The sequence below is a fragment of the Xiphophorus couchianus genome, chromosome 2 (genome assembly GCF_001444195.1).
Source record: "Xiphophorus couchianus chromosome 2, X_couchianus-1.0, whole genome shotgun sequence".
NCBI classification, from domain to species: Eukaryota; Metazoa; Chordata; class Actinopteri; order Cyprinodontiformes; family Poeciliidae; genus Xiphophorus; species Xiphophorus couchianus.
Window position 1 is genome coordinate 28,739,486 of NC_040229.1, and position 17,543 is coordinate 28,757,028.

General features: G+C 42.6%; 1 protein-coding gene and 1 non-coding gene across 3 annotated transcripts in view; one reads left to right on the top strand and one right to left on the bottom strand.

Annotated features, from left to right (window-relative positions):
* The window catches only part of kcnq1.2 (potassium voltage-gated channel, KQT-like subfamily, member 1.2), a 207,018-nt gene that overhangs the window by 111,449 nt on the left and 78,026 nt on the right, over window positions 1-17,543 (top strand). For both annotated transcript variants that reach the window (XM_028004588.1, XM_028004596.1), the window contains 2 exons: window positions 15,141-15,216; window positions 17,092-17,186. In XM_028004588.1, the coding sequence (XP_027860389.1) occupies window positions 15,141-15,216; window positions 17,092-17,186 (171 nt within the window). The remainder of the gene's footprint in view (window positions 1-15,140; window positions 15,217-17,091; window positions 17,187-17,543) is intronic.
* Window positions 6,479-6,581, bottom strand: LOC114137793 (small nucleolar RNA U13). Its single transcript, XR_003594105.1, has one exon. It is a non-coding gene; the product is annotated as a small nucleolar RNA U13 (small nucleolar RNA).

The window sequence follows — 17,543 nt, forward strand, 5'->3', positions numbered from 1 at the left end:
TAATCACCCTTAGCCTTGACACTCTCCTTCTCTCTCTCTCTCTTTCTTTTTCTGTCTCTCTCTCCTTGTTTCTTTTCTCTCTCTCTGCCTTTCTACTCCACCTACTCAAATACTGAAAAACGGTTCTTCCCGCTCTCTCCTTTGCACTCTGACTCTTTTTTCCCCCTCCTCTACCTTCTGTAACTGACTTCACTTTTGTTTATGAAGCTCTTCTTTCATTCTTTTTTTTTTGTCAATTTGCTGCTCCTCCCCCCCACCCCCCCACGCCACTCCGTCATCTGTCAGTTCAAGCATTCAAAACCTTTAAAGTGAGTACCGGTAGGTATGATAGCTGTGAAAACTCGGTTTGCACCCCACATTGTTTAGTTGATCATGAAGCAAATTTTCCACAATTCTTCACAGCTCTATCTTGCTTCGCCTCCTGCGTAGAAAGGATTTTCCCAGTGGTATTTCCACCCTCCCTGGACTGGAGTCTGGCCAGCTCCACCGTTCATCCATCTCTACTTTTAACTGAGCTTTGAATTCATTACTCGCTTAATGAATACATATTTTGATTTCAAGTTTGATTTCTGAGTTACGCTGAATGATCACAGTGAAACTGAGACTGTGGCGTAGCGACTAAAACAATCAGAATGAAAGTACTTTTCATGTTTGTGGAAACATCAAACCAGATGTAATTGGGCTATTGAATTTCAAAGTAATTATGTGGTGAGAGCTGTAGGCTTTTTTCCCCCCTGTGCGCACATCGCACATCAGCTTTCCTCAAAAGCAGCTGCTTTTCTTTTTTCTTTTTACTTCTGGCTAAACTAGCAGTCTAAACCATCCTTCCCCTTTCAAGACATGACAGCAAAGTACAACAAAAATGACCCTGAGTTCCGATTGATGAGCAGCTGAAATCCAAATGAGGACTTGGGCGTTACGTTCAAAATAACATTTCCGAACCTGTGCTGGTCAAAGAGATTTCTCTCAAGCATCAGATTTTCTTTCTTTTGTACTCCAGGAATCCACTACTGTGGTAAAGATATGTCAAAAACCTGAGGATGAATTCATATTTTATCTTTCATTTAACTTGTTACTCCATGACTTCCTCCCTCCTTCTCAGAGATCCAAAGACTTTGCTGGTGCACATGTTCAGTGATCTCCCTGTACACACGTCGTCAGCAACATCCCACTCTTTATCCGTAGGGTTAACCACAGTGCTGGCTCACCCTTTGTAGATTTAACGGCTTCCAGTTTTCTGGGGACTCCAATTCTTGTCCGTTTTGTCTACAAAGCTCGGCCCGTTTCAGGAGGTGTGAATTCCCAATCAAACTCTGATTGGGACCAAAAAAAAAAGAAGCAAACTCTGGTCCCCGTTAGGTTGAAGTGAACTCTGGCGCAATTTGAATAGATACGTGAATGCCAAGTGGACCAAAAGCAGGGAGCGGACCGTGGCACAGGGCATTCTGGGTAAATGCAACCAAAACAAACCCACGAGTCTAGCACTTGCGGGAGAAGCGGCTTGTGGTCTTTTGCCAATGACAAATGAGAAATCTTGTTTGTTTGTTTACATTTCACGGGGAAGTCGCGCTCGTGTCTTCTCCAGAGGTTGTCGTGTCATTTCCTTCAGCGGTCCTTGCTGCAGCGCCGTCACAGGCGAGGGAGCAAACAGGTTTTTCAAGCTGAAAAACCTTTGACACAGTTCAGTGTGAAAGTAAACTGCAGCAGCTGAAAATGGAACAAATGTTGCAATTTTGGGACCCCAACCGAACCGAGTCTACCGGACGATCAGGTGCGAAAACAACCAAAGACGTCATCTATATGACAGCCAGTTTGGGAGGCATATCAAATGTGCTTCCTGTCCTACCATCACAAATGTAAACATGTACGGTTAACTAAGCGTTGCATTGGTCAGATGAGTCCTAGAGCATTTGGCCGGAACCACACTGTGTAGATAAGACCCCAACTGTTGACTGTGGAGAATCTGCGATGCTGTAGGCCTGTTTCTCATCCAAAGGTCATGGGGGGCGTGTTGAAGCACATGCCGCCATTCAACCTTTAAAATTCCAGGTGCTATTAAAGCAGAATCTACCAGGAAGCTGAAAATAGATAATAATTTCGTCACTGGGAAATTTAGCACGATTCTTCAATGATTATTTCTGTCTGTGGACCTGAAGTGTATGAAAAAGCTGTGCGGTGAGCTGACGAGAAATGCCTTTAATGGAACGACTTTGGTTAATCCAAACGAGTTTCTTAAAGAGGAAAGGTCCAGTATTCCTTTTGCTTTGCCTTTTACCATTCGGAAAATGGGAAAACGTCTCCTAATGTTTTAAGGAGATGACCAGATGCTGAAAAAACGGACCCCACGTTGGATTGATTGTGGATTATGGCCCTGTGGTAACTGCATATTTACGTTTGATCCAAACCAACTATTGATTACAAGTGGTAACTATATGGGTTGAAGACGTGTTGCGCAACTTAGACTGATTTCCTAATACCTGTTTGAGACCCAGTCAACACCCACACTCAACCCATTTGTGTGAAAAGACACAAATGGGTTGTGATAGTTCATAATGACTGGGACCTTAAAAAAAAAATAAACTGAGATCATCTCTCCGCTTTAAAACAAGTGGTGCGTTCTAATTACCTTAATGGTTTTTTTTTCGTTAATAAAATCTCTAATTAAACCTCTTGTGCTGAAATGATTTTTCTTTTGTTGAAGTCATGTTTCTGTGCCGTTGATTTATGCCGGACTGTCTTCTGTTTATGGCGGTCATCCATCAGAAAACATTTAATTTCGGAGTCTCGGATCCCTGATATAGCTCCCTCCTGGTTTCAGCTCTGTAGTTGCGGGCAGCCGCATGCTGGCACAATGTAAACAGCAGATTCTTGCTGCGCTGCACAAATGACAATGGCAACAAACAGCTTTGTAATTATTCCAATTTCCTCCGCAGCCGCTGGCTTTGAAGTGGCGTCTCAGCGCAGCATTGTATGGAAACAAATAAAATCCTGAAATGATTTTGTTTCTAAAGTTAGAGTCACACGAGTGATATACTGTATGTTCAGCCTTCTTTTTTCTTTTTCTATTTTTTTTTTTTTTGGAGCGCAGTGACAAGATTGCCTCTGAAAAGTTGGGGGGGGGGGGGGTATTAGGCAGAGAGAGGTGGCCCCAAACTGAGATGTCAGAGTGTCACACACTCCCTCTGAGATTAATAACCCTCCACATTTCTCCGGGCTGGTGTTGTGCAGACTCCAGCGAAAGCCACACACATGCAAACGCTTTCACGTGCAGATGGCGGCGCGCTCCGTCCGCGCTACCTGCCTCCGCGCTGAGTCAGCGGGTTTAAGCAGCAAGAAACCCTGCTGCTGCTGCTGCTGCTGCTGCTGCGTCCATTACGCCGTTTTCAGTGAACTAAGTGATTTCTATTAGCGCACCGCGCTGGCTCGTCAGAGATCCCACGACTCGGTTCCAGCAATCTAACCCATGCGTTGATAATTTGCCCTGAAAAATTGGCCGAGCCTCCAATTATGGTTTTTGCACCCTTGTTCCTCCCAGCGCCCCCTCCTCAGAAAACGGCTCTCATAACCGAGCTCTTTGAAAACAGGATAAATTCCCCCTCCCGTATACTCCTTCCTCTGTTATTTGGCCAGGAAGTTGTTGTTGTTTTTTTCTTGATAAATTTTTTTTTTTTTTCTTCTTCAGTTTTGACATGAACGTGGCTGTTGCGTTGCGGCGCGTTGACGGATAATTAGCTGATGTGAAGTCTGCTTAGGCACGTGACGGAGGAAGAAACGTCTCTGAGCTGCAGCCTGTTATTTCATGTTCCGGGCAACGAGCCATCACGCCTTCATTGCGTGTCTGCCGGCGTGGAGTTGTGCTGCCAGGTCGTTTTTCGTCGTAATTGTTGGTCTGGCTAACAGGTTGCACAATTTCTTATGTCATAACGTAGCAATGTTGCATCGTTTGCAATGTTTGACCTTTAGCGTCATAAATGACCCTGGTGTTGTTTTAATATTGCAACTTCAAGGTAAGAAAGAAAGCTGTAGCTTTTTTTTTTTTTTTTTACAGTGTTTTCCAAAAGATTTGATATCCTCTGATATTTTTTTAAGTTTCGTGACGTCACGAGCAGTGGCGGAGCTAGACTTTTGTCATCGGGCCGAGGCCATGTTAGGAGGCCAGCAACTGTTTGTTTGGCCATAATTTGTCACAGGAATGATAATATTGCAATATATGAATCAATATCGGTCACTCTTTTGTAGTGACGACTTCTTGTGTATATTTTTATTTTCTTTTTGCCATATATGTAAAAACAATATTTTTATCTCCTCTTGTTCTTACTGTTTATCTTCTGATTCACCTTTTGGATACTGTTTCGGTTTGAAACGTTGACTTTGTTGAGCTTCAGAAGTGGAAACTTGAGTTCGTGTTGCTTTAAAGTTGTGCAGCCAGGTTGCTGCCCAGCTTTTTTCCCTCACATTTTCTGGTCATGGTTTTTGCCCTCCCAGCGTAAGTGAACCTCACGTCTTTTTGGAACTCGACCTCAAAAAAAGAAAAAAAAAGAAAAAAAAGTCAATCGACGAGAAGCGCGCCAGAATCAACTGTGGCGTTTTTGACAGATTCACTTCCTTCTGCAGCCACGGTCGCTTTTAATGCGACAAGTGGATATATTTGCCTTTTACAGTCACACCGAGTTTTAGATAACAGCCTTGCCTTCAGGCCTCAAACAGACTTCAAATGTTGACACAGCTGCCCAATAGCACTTAGATATCGCAGTGCTAGATGAGGGGCGCTAAACCCAGCCATTTCATTTTCAGAAGATCTTAAACCCGTGACAAGGTCTTATAATGTAGCCGACCCCCCCAGCACACTACCCCACTCACATAAAAAAGGTCGGCCTGACCAGACGGAGACGACCCTGAGCACGCTGATCTCCTCTCCTCTCCAGCCTCCAATGACTTGGACTGTTTACACTGTCAAAACAAATATGATCTTAGCCTGGAGTCAGCAAAAAACAGTCTGGCTGTTCTTTCTGTGGGCAAACATAAGAACTGATAAACCGGTCACTTTACTGATATTGTCGAAATCCGGAGTGGTCTGTTAGTGTTTAAGAAAAAGTTAACGTAATGAAAAAACAAATTCAAATGGGATCTTGCAAGTTAAATGGCTTCCTTACAGTCCTCAGCTGGCGGTTCGCAGGAACTACCTGGCAGTGGTGAAAAAGACTCGTCGTAATTTGTTCACAAGTAGAACTTTTGAGGAGTGAAGCTGCGTGTTGCTCTAAACGTGAAGGTATGAACACGGATCTGTTTGCTGCTAAATGCACACAAGAATTAATGTAAGTGCTCAAACTTACATTAGTAAGATCCTGTTTGTGGCGATCCTAAAATATATACGTTAATCCTAAAACATGTTTTGGGCATCTTCAAATGTTAAAACAAAAAAAAAATGTAAAAGTAAATCCCTCAAGAGATTTAACGGGAAAATCAATAAGAAATAATCTATTCTGAAATTTAGCTATGAAGCCTCCTTTGGACTTTTCTTTTTTGACCTTCCTTGTCTCTTCGCTTCACTGCTTCTCGGTCAGCTACGCAATGCCGCTTGATTCTCATCTCTCTTCAGTGCGCCGTCTGGAATTTTTCCCATTCGCTTGGATTCCTCCAGCAGAATTTGTTCCAGGACCGTCAGTGAACAGAAGGAGAAGTTGTGAACAACGACGTCAATTTTCTGTGCTGTTTTTAGAAATGCAGCCTGCCTATAGTTGTAGCAATGGCAGCGGAGGAAGTGAACGAAGCCGTTTAGTCCGTGTTGGACACACCTCCAAATATTGAATGAATATTGACGGCCACATCGTTCGGCTCGGCACTTCTCTCTTTGCAGTGGAAGATGGGTGTTGACGGCGCTGGCAATTTCTGGTAAGCTTCATAGTGTCCAATTAGCGCATTGCCAAATGTTAGCGATTGGGTAAAATTGAAAAACTTGGCAGAGTCCACAACTCCAGGAACCAATCATTTCTCAGAAGCAGAGAGCCCAGACCCTCACAGTGAAGCGTTGAACAAGAGGATATTAAAGCAACTTTGCCCAGTTATTCACAGCCTCTTATGTGACCATAAATCTGCTTACTATTTATAATCTCTCCACCACCCCAACTCTTTCTCTCACACATGCCATTCAGTACAACATAGAGATATTGTTTTGGTGTATTTTATTATTCTTTTTATGCAGACTTGTGACAAAAGAGAATAAAGTTGACATTTTAAACACATGTTGTATCAAATATATTTGTTTTGCATAATTTGTATCCCGGTAGCCCACATCTGTTGAACATGTTGAACATCTGACTCTGAATACATCCATCCATCCATCCATCCATTTTCTGTTCACCCTTGTCCCTAATGGGGTCGGGAGGGTTGCTGGTGCCCATCTCCAGCTACGTTCCGGGCGAGAGGCGGGGTACACCCTGGACAGGTCGCCAGTCTGTCGCAGGGCAAAAGAAAATTTAATCAGACGGTCTGAAGGCGCGTTGCGTAACAAGGATTAGGCCACGCCTCCTCACAGATCCTCTGTGAATCAACCAATCATCACTTTCATGAACCGAAAGGATCGGTTCAGTACAACAGTCTGAATACATGCCGAACCATTACTTATGTTTTAGGTAATAGAATAGAATATTATTGTCGTTGGAAACAAAACGCACCACACCACGTGTCCCATGTTTGGATGTTTCTCCTATCCGAGTCCGACTCCAGTTCACAAACACATCTGCTTTTCAGGACGACTCTTATCAAAAACAGAGCAAACATTTGCGTCCCTCGAACTCGTAACTCTGTCACTTCTCCTCCAGACCCCACTCACTCAAACTTTGCTTGACTGATTATATTGTTCATTTGATTATTTTTTCCTCCTCCTTTATACGTTCCCCCGTCTTCAAAAGACAAACTGCAGTAGACAAACCCAGTTAAACGTCAGTTTTTCGCGCCAGTCCCTCCCCACTGTAGCCCCATATGCCACACATGAATGAGAGAATAATGCCCTTTTGTCAAGGAGCTCAGTTTTATAATCTAAAGCCATTGGCTTATGAAGGGGAAGCCCGTTTGCTTAAGGTCACCCTTCATGTCTTCCTTTCTTTCTCTGTTTTCTCCTTCCTCTTCTTCTTTCCAGTCTTCCCACTGGCAGGATTAAGGCAAGCAGAGCCTCTCGCTGGCCCTTGCTCCAAGAAGTCTTAAGGTGGTGCTAATTGTGCCTTGACATGCAGACGCGCACAAAACCGCTCATGAACAGTCATGTGTGTTGGCATGACCAACCACTGGGCTCATGTGCTTGGATTACCAGAACACTGTGAAAGAAAACCCGTTTAATCCAAACGCGGTGGTTGTAGTGGAACTGAAAATGGAGGTGGGGGGTGGGGGGCTTTGGTGCTCCCGAGGCATTAATGCCAGGGGTTATCCTCGAAAACACTTGGATGAAAGGAGGGGGGGGAGAAGAGAACAAGGGTCCTTGCAAACCACCTGACCTCACCTCGCTTTTTCTAACCTCCGAAGACTTCCCCCGCCCCACCGAGGCGTGGGGGACCCCCTGATAGGCGGCAATAAATAGATTCTTTCTCTAACATGTCTAATCCAGCTAAATAGCAACAAATCCTATTAGGCCATGAATCATAAATCCTTCCTTGCCACCTTACCCCCTCCTCCAGGTCTGGAAGCCGGTTTCCCTCTAAATCTAATAAAGATTCAGCCACATGTTCGCTCATATCGTAACACTTTTGAGCCGGATGTGGATTGGCCGAACTCGTTGGAAACCTGTGTGACAACAGCTGGGTCTCCATTGCGAATGTAATGTAAACTTTGTCGATATTCCGCTCATGTCTCAGTAGCGATGTTTCCATTAATAATAACGCAATTATGCGTCCCTTATTTATTTAGTTTGCTTGCGTGATAACAAGTCATTTAAAAACATGCCGCGACATGATCCTCCAACCGCTTCCTGTCGTCTTCTCCGCGGTGTGCACCAGTGGAAACATCCTGTTGTTGGTCTTGTGACTCGTGATGCAAAAAAAAAATAATGCTGTGCAAATTAAACCAATTTCAGTACAGCCAAAAAAACGCCTCATTCTAGCTTACAAAACTTAACATCAAAGTTGTTGTTGTTGTTTTTAATTGCAGTGTTTCCATTAAGAAAATTGATCTTCAAAATGTGAAATGCAAAGAGGGAAACTATGAAGAAATGATTACAGTATAAAAGGTAATATATATATACTGTATATATCTATTGGTTCTACAGTTACGTCTGACTGTGCGTGGCAGTTTTTGTCTTTTTTTGATTGACTTTGTTTTGTTTTTGGACAATTATCCCCTGCGGTTTTGGATGCTCTGCAGCTGGCCTCACTGTTTTTCTACTTTAGGATAGTTTTTGCGATGCATAACCGTGGCAACAATTTGTTGGTTTTTTTACATCTGGAATCAGATGACTGGCATCCTAAAATGTAAAATTTCAGTCTCTTTTTTTTCCAGTTTGCAACTGTTACATTTCTCCTCAATGCTACTTAAATGCCCAAATGTCAACGTAGTCCATCTGAATAATGAGACAGATTAAGTTAAAGAGACATGTTCTAGTTGTTGCTGTAATTAACTTCAGTATTCCACCTCAGTTTGCAGAAGTAATTTTTTTTCAGATGAAGTACTTCCAGAGCCTTAATTATCTCTAATCTGTAATAAGAGACAGGTGTGGGAGTGCATTTGCAGTTGATGGGTCTGACTGGTTTTAAATCCTGGATGTGGTCTAATGGCTAGCTGCATCTTAAGTCCTTGCATCAGGACTGAAGTCAGCGCCAGACCACCAACTTAGCAACCTGAATAAAAAGGAGCCAAATTAATGGGGGGATAACACGTGAGATTATCACCAAGTAGTAAAAAAAAAGAAGTTACTGGCACAGACTAGGCATGACATTTAGACCAGAAAGTCTAACATGGGGGTAATAACCACCAAATTATCCAGCGCTCCATCTCTCTAATTAGGTCCCACTTAGAGGATAACTTAACTCCACGCCCTTCTCTTTAAGTTCTGTCTCCGTCCCCGCTCTGTAACACTAAACCTCATATTTTACTAGTTTCATCTCCATGGAAACCATTGTCACACACTGATCTTTTACTGTTTTAATGCAAGCAAATCCCTCGACAGCACACATTTCTTCTTATTTTAGCGTCACTTTTATTCTGACTAAATCAGGTACTTCTAGTAAAACATGAGTTGAAACATGAGATTTCGGAGTTTTACATCTGGATCTCTCATCATCACTCTCGTCTTCACGCAATGTGGAGCACAGAGTCGGGAGGAATTCAGCAGCAATTAGCTCTTTTTGTTAGTTGTGCACCTCCCTGCAGTGTTTAGTCTGCGTGTTAGGACGGAGTTTTGATCTCCTCTGATTTTCTGTCTCATTAAAACAACAGGATTTGTACTGATTTTATTTCTTTTTTTCTTTCTTGTTGGATGTTGATGTTTTATAAGATTCCATTTTATTTGCCGTCGCTCTTTTGCAACTTCGCTCTTTTGCAGGTTTGAGAGTACAATGCAGCACACTTAATACTGAGCGTACAATATTTCTCGTCTTTTGTGTGCTTGCGGTCGCGTACATCAAACGGGGGCGCTGGACTTTGATGTGGCTTGGTGACTCCTAATGCTCCACTTATGTCCCGATCAGACTATTCATGGCTGAATAGTGGATACTGAATGAAAGCCTTTTGTTAAACAGCAGCATCACCCTGTATGGAAGTTTTTTGTTGTTGTTTTGTTTTGTTTAGTTTTTTACAATCCAAATGAGATCATAAAAAAGCAGAGGAAACGACCTGTAAAAACATTGTATATCTGTAACTATTATTTTACCTTTTGTCATATTAAAATCGTCTTCTACAACATGAAACTGCTGCTGCGCATCTTACACAACAGATTGTTGCTAGGCAACCAAAAAGAGTGAATGAGTTATGGTAATTGGCTTGTAATTGTGTAGCGTTTTATCAAGTACAAAGAACCCCACTACGCACACATTTAGAGTATTTTCTATTGATCTTGATCATGAATCTATCACGACAGGTATTGATATTGTTAGTCCAGCATCTTTCAGTATCTTTATTCACTTTCAGGGAGGGAATCGGTTTTGCATCCAGGCATTTCGAACATACAAAAAAAACTCACAGACAACGTTACAAACATACAAAGCACACGAGCAGCAATTCATAAATATATAAAGTGGAATTTTAAAACTCACAAACATGGAGATCCTATTGCTGTGGGTACAAAGGAGTGCTTCCATCTGTTACTCCACCAGCCTGAGATCAAAGCATATTTAAGTGGACCAGTCAAAGTACACACCCAAGTCCAGTTAAGAATTTTGGCTTAACTTGAAACGCTATATGCAAATTCTCTCCATCAAATCTGACCAAACGTGAGCTATTTTCCAAAGACAAACGGTCAAAAAATAAAACAGAACAAAGTCTCTAGATGTGCAACGCTGGTTTTTTTTCCACTTTATTGTTATTTTTCACCTTCAGGCTATAATATCATCTGTCTTACTTATTTCAGATCCACGTTGCCATTAATCTGTTAGGATATGTCTCCAGCTTTTGTGCTTGCCACGTCACCCTCTGGCATTTCTTCACTTAAAGCAAACAGTTCTTATCTCCCAAAGATATGATGGAAAGCTGCCTAATTTTGTGAAGAACAGAGAGAATAAGCACGTCTCTCTGACAGACCAAAGCACCAGCTATCAGGCTCATCTGTCACAGACACATCGGCGCATAGACAAACACACTTCGGCAGTCTTTCTGGGCCCTGACCGTTGCACACTGATGTCTGAGGCTGCTTGTTTCTAAGGTTATTGCTGTGCACCATGGAAGCACAGGATATTTGACGGTCCACTGCCAAAAAGAGAGCCCGGGGCTTTTGGAGGGGGTGAGGGAATGGAGAGAGTTGCCACTGACAACTCGGAGATCTCCAAAGTGACCATCTGAAAATGAAAAAGGAGAAAACATATTAAAAACGGGAGGAGGAGGGGGTCGAGAAGAAGCCATGGGGGTAAATCAGTCACAGTTTTTTGGGGTTAATTAAGAGCGGTAGCAGCTACCTAGCTTAGAGATGACTTCCACATTGGACCAGATGAAAAATAGTGTGTCTACAGAGACGGGAGCTGAGGACGGTGGTTTAATCCTGTGCATTAAAATACAGAACGCTACCCTGAACCAGAACAGTGGGAGGTATATTGGAGTCAATGTGTGGGGGAAAATCTGAGCTCCGCCGGCTCGAGAGGAATCCCCAACCCATGTCTGCGGATCGAACCTTCTGCAACGCAAACGAACAAACACGGAGGCTCGGGGCGATGGCTAAAGACGCCTAGTCAGCAGTTGTTGCGGCACAGAGACAAGGGACTTGTTTGGTTTCTCTGCGCGCCAAATGTGCGCTGGAGTCGGCGCGGTAGACCAGACCCGCTCAGTGTTCTCGTTTTATCACACTTGTCCTCCAAACATGTGTGTGCATTTGTTTGATTTGCAGGAAGTGGGAGGAGGGCGAGGAGGGAGTTGTACCAGCATCCGAGGCCCACATGTTTTTTGTTTCCTACACATGTTTTCTTTCCCCCCCCTCCTCCTGCCCCTCAGCTCCCCCACCAATAACACCAGAATGTCCAAGTCACACAGAACGCAAGAAAGACAACACACATATCTCTCACTGTCGACACAGAAAAGAGCGAGGAGTGGGTGGTCAGCGTCTTTTTTTTTCTTTCTTTATTTTTTCCAAATTAGGGCCTCCGCCTCTTTATGTTTGGTATTGTTTGAGTGTATTTTCCTCAAAAAAAGAAAAACCCGTGCGACCCATCGCTCTTTGATGTTTGCGTTTTATGGTCCGCGGTCAACATATTGTTTCTCGAGTCTTTTTGTCGTCCCCTTTGCCCTAATTAAGACCTCAAAGCGACTTGTTGACTCCACAGAAGACCTTATTTGGGGAGGAGGGTGGAAGCCATGTGTTTCCCTGTGTCAGCTTGGCGTGCATGTGCGTGCGCGCGCGTGTGTGTATGTGACTGCTGCGACCGGCGCGTTGCGTGAGAGGCGTGCACGACAGCGTGGAGACGCACATGTATACAAAGCACAGGCTTTAACACAAGAATGAGGTTATTCATTTACAGCTGGAGGTGCTTTTCAATGGAGCGGAACGTCACTCCACCTGCAGACACAAGGAAAACCTATGAGCACCTCAAACACACTTACCCACTCATTTATTAGGTGTATTAATATATACTTGCATATATATATTTAACATGCTATTTTTCATTCTCAGTGCTTTAGCTGTGAGAAAAGGGCTTTAGTATCTTATGTTAGCGTTTAGCATGTTTAGCATTACTGAAACAGCACTCTCTGTGTGTATATCCTAGAGATTGTATATTTTTCTGTAACTCTAGCATGTTCCATGAAACAGTTTAAAACCTCAAAATTATTTCCAGCTCCAGTGTGGAGTGTTCTGGTCAGAATGAACGCTTACTTAGTTTTTTAGCACTAGAATGGCTTGAGTTAGTCCACTTTGACATATACCTATTTCGGCTTAGATAGTCCAACTGGCCTGAAGGATTTTATCTAGCAGGTGCTTTTGTTCAGTAAATAGGGCCATTACCTTATCAGTACCCTGGTAATGGCCTCAACGCATCTCACAGTTGCACAATTGTTCCTTAGACTTCGACTTCGACTTAGACTGACTTTGTTGTCATTTTCAATGCACAGGGTGTATACAGAACGAAATTTCGTTGCATACGGCTCAGGATAATGTTTGAGGTTCCAATGTTGTGAGTAAAATAAAATACAGTATAAAATATGAATATAAATCTAAATATAAAATATAAAGTGCAGGACTGACAGTAAAATAGAAGTTATTTAGCTCTGTACATGTGCAAGGTATAAAGTGGAGACCAGTTTTTGAGTGCAGTCCAGTTAAGAGTTCAGCAGTCTGATGGCAAGTAGGAAAAAGCTGTTTCAGAACCAGGTGGACCTGCACCGGATGCTGCAGAACCTCTTTCCAGAGGGCAGCAGGGAGAACAGTCCATGGTGGGGGTGTGAGGGGTCACTGATGATGTTTCGACCTCAGGACACGCATCCTGCATCGATGGTTGACCTGACACTTCGCCCTTTTGCCTGAGCTGGGTGTGGAAGGTTGTTGCCGAAGCAGTTTCTCCTTGTGTGCCTTCTTCTCACTCACATGAGAGTTACCGAACTCTTTTGCAAGCTCAACCAGGAAGTCCACCCGTCTCTCCTGCACCCCAATGCATGCCTGATAAAGCACATGTGCATTCAGTGCTGCCATGTCAATCATGTTTGCCAGGTTTGCTGACCAGCTGTCACATAGTGATGGAACCTTGGTCACCCCCCGCAAGATTATGACTGAAATAAATGCCATTAGTTCTTGTGAACTAAATAGGTGAAGCAGTCACCTATTTATCCTCCACAGCACAAAAGGCTGCATGCAAATTTGCATGTGCAAAGTCTCCCAGATTTCTTTTGCTTACACTTTTTGCATGATTTTTTTGAGGTGGATCAACACAATTAATTTGGTTAGTTTATTTCTAAACTGTCATGTTATACCCTATTAGCTTTATTTCAAAGAGAAACATTACTCATTTCTTTTAGAAAAACCTTTGCATATTTTTTGAAACAGATTGTATGTTTTGCAAACTCTATGTACATTTGGCAAAATGACCTGGATAATGCAGCACAACATCATGGATCAGCTGCAAAAGGTTACATCTCTCCAAAAACACTTCATGTATGCTTCAAAACTAAACTGAAGAGCACTACCTACAGGAGAGTCTACTGTAGAGCTGCCTCCATCATAGATCGCACCCACCCCCAACATGGACTATTCACATTCCTACCCTCTGGCCTGACGGTCAACGGCCACATTTACAATTGAAGAAGGGATGCTAATTTGAGCCATCAGAGTCGTCAGGGTGGACTCCGGCCTTTTGGCCCTGTTGAGCCGATATGGGAAGGACTCGAAAACCGAGCCATCCCAGTGTTAGATGGCGAACTTGAGTTATTACGCCACTATGTTACTTGAAAACGGTCACAAAATGACGGTATTAACGCAGCGATTTCTTGGAAAATTCATCATCCAGTGAAATTTGTTAGTGACAAGACTTTCACACCTGCGTCTCCGAATGTCTTTCACACCAGCAGCAAAATAGTTGCGCATTTTTGACCAAGGAGTGATGGTGGGATGATTTTGTTGCCACTAACTGTAGCAACGTCATCTCAAAATTGGCAACGCTGCTTCTTTCCTGTCACAATATTCATATTGTCTAAACTCGCTAACTTTGAAATCTTCACTCGGTAATTGTGCCAACACTGAAGAGCATTGTTATCAGTTTGCATAATGACCGGATGCATAGTCACTGCTCATTGGTTCTGACTGATCTGAAAGAGATTTTACATTTGAGTTTCCGGGCAAATCAAACTGGAATTCGTCCAGTTATGCAGCTCTGTGCAGATCTCGTAACGCCTGATGTGTTGTTCAGTCTTTGACATCACATTTTACTTTTTCCCTTCTGTTTAGCATGCGGCTTATTGCACATACTGTACAAGTAAGCCAAACGGTCCTCTGTTAAAAAAACAAACTGAATTGCATGCAAGGAAGCCATCGTGGCATGCAAGTATGACGGCGTGTGTGTGTGTGTGTGTGTGTTGTTTACATCCACTAGTTTTAACTTCAGTGCTCCACAGAACCCCAGCATTGGGCTGTCTTTCGTGTTGACACAGATGTGCGGCTCTGACCTGAGGGACTTATGTTTTTTGGAACCTTTGCGGCGCAGATGGAATCTGTTTTGCTTCTCTTTCACTCTGCATAAGGTTGCAGATTTAATGCCGTGACCTACAGGTCAGGTTCAATGAGCGGGATGAGGAGGCGTTAGCTGCAGTGCGCACAGTACTTTTATCCTCATGTTGCTTTGTCACGCGTCAGACCCACATTTAATGCGTCTCGCCGTTGCACAGTTCATGAAATACCTTCAGATGCTTAATTGCAGCAAGTCGAACCCAAGTGTGCATTTGCTTTTCATCTTAATTTCACACCTGAGCTCTTCCTGAGCGACGGTCTCTTGTTTTGTAACCTTATTCCGTCTCATTTTTCATCCCAGGTTATCCCATGCCCAGAGGTCTGCTGTGAAAGTCCTGCGCAGAATGCAGTACTTCGTGGCCAGGAGGAAATTTCAGGTAATATGAAAAAGAAATCCTGAGAGGGGGAAACGGAGTCAGAGGAATGGCAGATGAGAAGGTCAGATTCTGAGTGGAAGCAGTGGATTATGCATGAAGAGGAAGAGGAGTGTGTTTGTGTCCAAATACTGAGCCCCACTAGAGACATTTGAGAAATAATAATAAAAAACAAGATCCAGTAAAAGTTTTCTTCTTGCAAGAACAGAGAATCTTCTTCCGAAAAATGTTATCGTCACTTTATGAAAACTATTCAATGATGTCCAAATAAAAGTAACATGCACAAAAGTCTCAATATGATATAAATATCTAATTAACTGTATTACATAAAATCATCATGTGTAAATCAGTAGCTCACTTATAAATTACATAAATCCTCTCCAATTTCCAATATGTTAGTTTAAATTTTTGTTATTTTCACAGCAATGGAGTTAAGATAATAACGGGAAACTACAGAATATTCTCTAACATTTCAACTAACGGTAGAGGAGGTACTTACAGTATTTACAGTGTAGGGTTTTCAAATGGTCTCCATCTAGATACTCTTGCAAAAAAAAAAAAAAGAAAAAAAAAGGCAAAAATATTTGTGTGACATCGTAAAGCTTTTCCTGAATTTCACAAAAGTCACTCAGGGTTTTCCTAAACCTTTGGAGAATTCACTAAGGAGTCTTGCAAATTGTTTCTGAAAAACCTTTGCAGAAAATTTGGGTTGGGGGGGTTCAAAAGTAATTTGAGGTTTTGCTAAATTTGTGCTCTACCTTGTAAAAGTAACTCAGACTCTCCAGAACCTTCACTGGTCTAGCAAACCCTTCATAAGATCTTGCAAGTGCATCTTGGCCTTTAGCACAACTTATACAGGATCTCACAAAAACAAGTTGGGTTCCCAGAAAACATTCACTGGAACGTGACTTGGACTCTTGCAAAAACCTTAGCAGGATCTCACAAAAATAACTTGGGATCTTACAAATATCCTTCCTTGAATTTGCTGAAGAAACCTGGAATCTTGCTAAACGTTTGTAGGCTCTCACAATGTTTTGCTGGAACTTGCTGAAGTAACTTGGAGTTTTGTAAAACCGTTGCCTGAATTCGCCGGAGAAACTTAGAATCTTGCAAAAACTTTTAGTTGATCTCACAAAATTAACTTGCACAAATTTCACTGGAACTTGCTAAACTTGGATCTTGTAAACTTTTCCAGAGATATTGTAGAAGTGTCTTTTTGTTTTGTCTCTTGTAGGGTTCAGTAATTCAGCATAAAGTTCTAATTAGTGAAAGAGTAGCCTGTCTGTGTATATGGTCATAATGCATTCATCATACGAACCTATAAAACTACAGCAGTGCATTGTTATCTTTTTCAAATCTTTAAGAAAACCCTGCAGCAACATGTGCTATTAAACATATTTATCTGTAGTAAAAGTTAGTAAAAAGTTCCCTATCACAGTTTCTATGGCCGTGTTTTTTTCAGGTGTTCTGCATGTTTCCAATTATGGGCTAAGTGATCTCAGCTGTACAGACTATAGTGTGTCTAGCAGGGATACCCTAAAGGGTTCACTGAGTTCATTCTGATACCCCCTGTGTCAACGTCACACCACACAAAGCTGTGAAAGGACCTTAACACGATTGCTCTCTACATGACCATGCGCCTCTCTGTGCGCACACACACACGCCCACGCACGCGCTTGAAAGCATATATGTGCACACGCATGCATGTTCGCGCACACACAAAACACACATTGAGCTCACAATGAACTCTTTGCACCCACGGGGGTTGGGGGATGTTTTCAGGGGACCGAGCAACAAGAGGTTGTGATTGACAATGGCTTTGTGTCCCACCGTGTGTGTGCGCGTGTGTTTTTCTTGTGCGTGCGTGCCGATCCGCAGCAAGCTCGGAAGCCCTATGATGTGCGAGACGTGATCGAGCAGTATTCCCAGGGTCACCTCAACATGATGGTTCGCATCAAGGAGCTGCAGAGAAGGTGGACTTTGTTTTGTCCTGTTTCTTATTCTGATACCCTATAGATCTTTGCATGGATCTTTTAGCATGTTTCCTCGATATTTTATAGTAAAAAGAAATGTTTAAAGTCATGTAAACGATGACAAAATATATGTTGTGAGTACAGCTTGCTGTCGCTCTTGCAAATATATTCAATGGGAACAGTAAAGTTCTCCTTTTTGGGAAGAAAAATGTAAAATTTCTTTACAGCAAGCATCACAATGTTGGCACTCCTGATGAAAATGTAAAAAAAAAAAAAAAAAACGACACATGAATGAAATGGCTGCTACGGGAACTTAGTCAGGTTTATTTTTAACGCACATTTAATCAACAAGGCAGG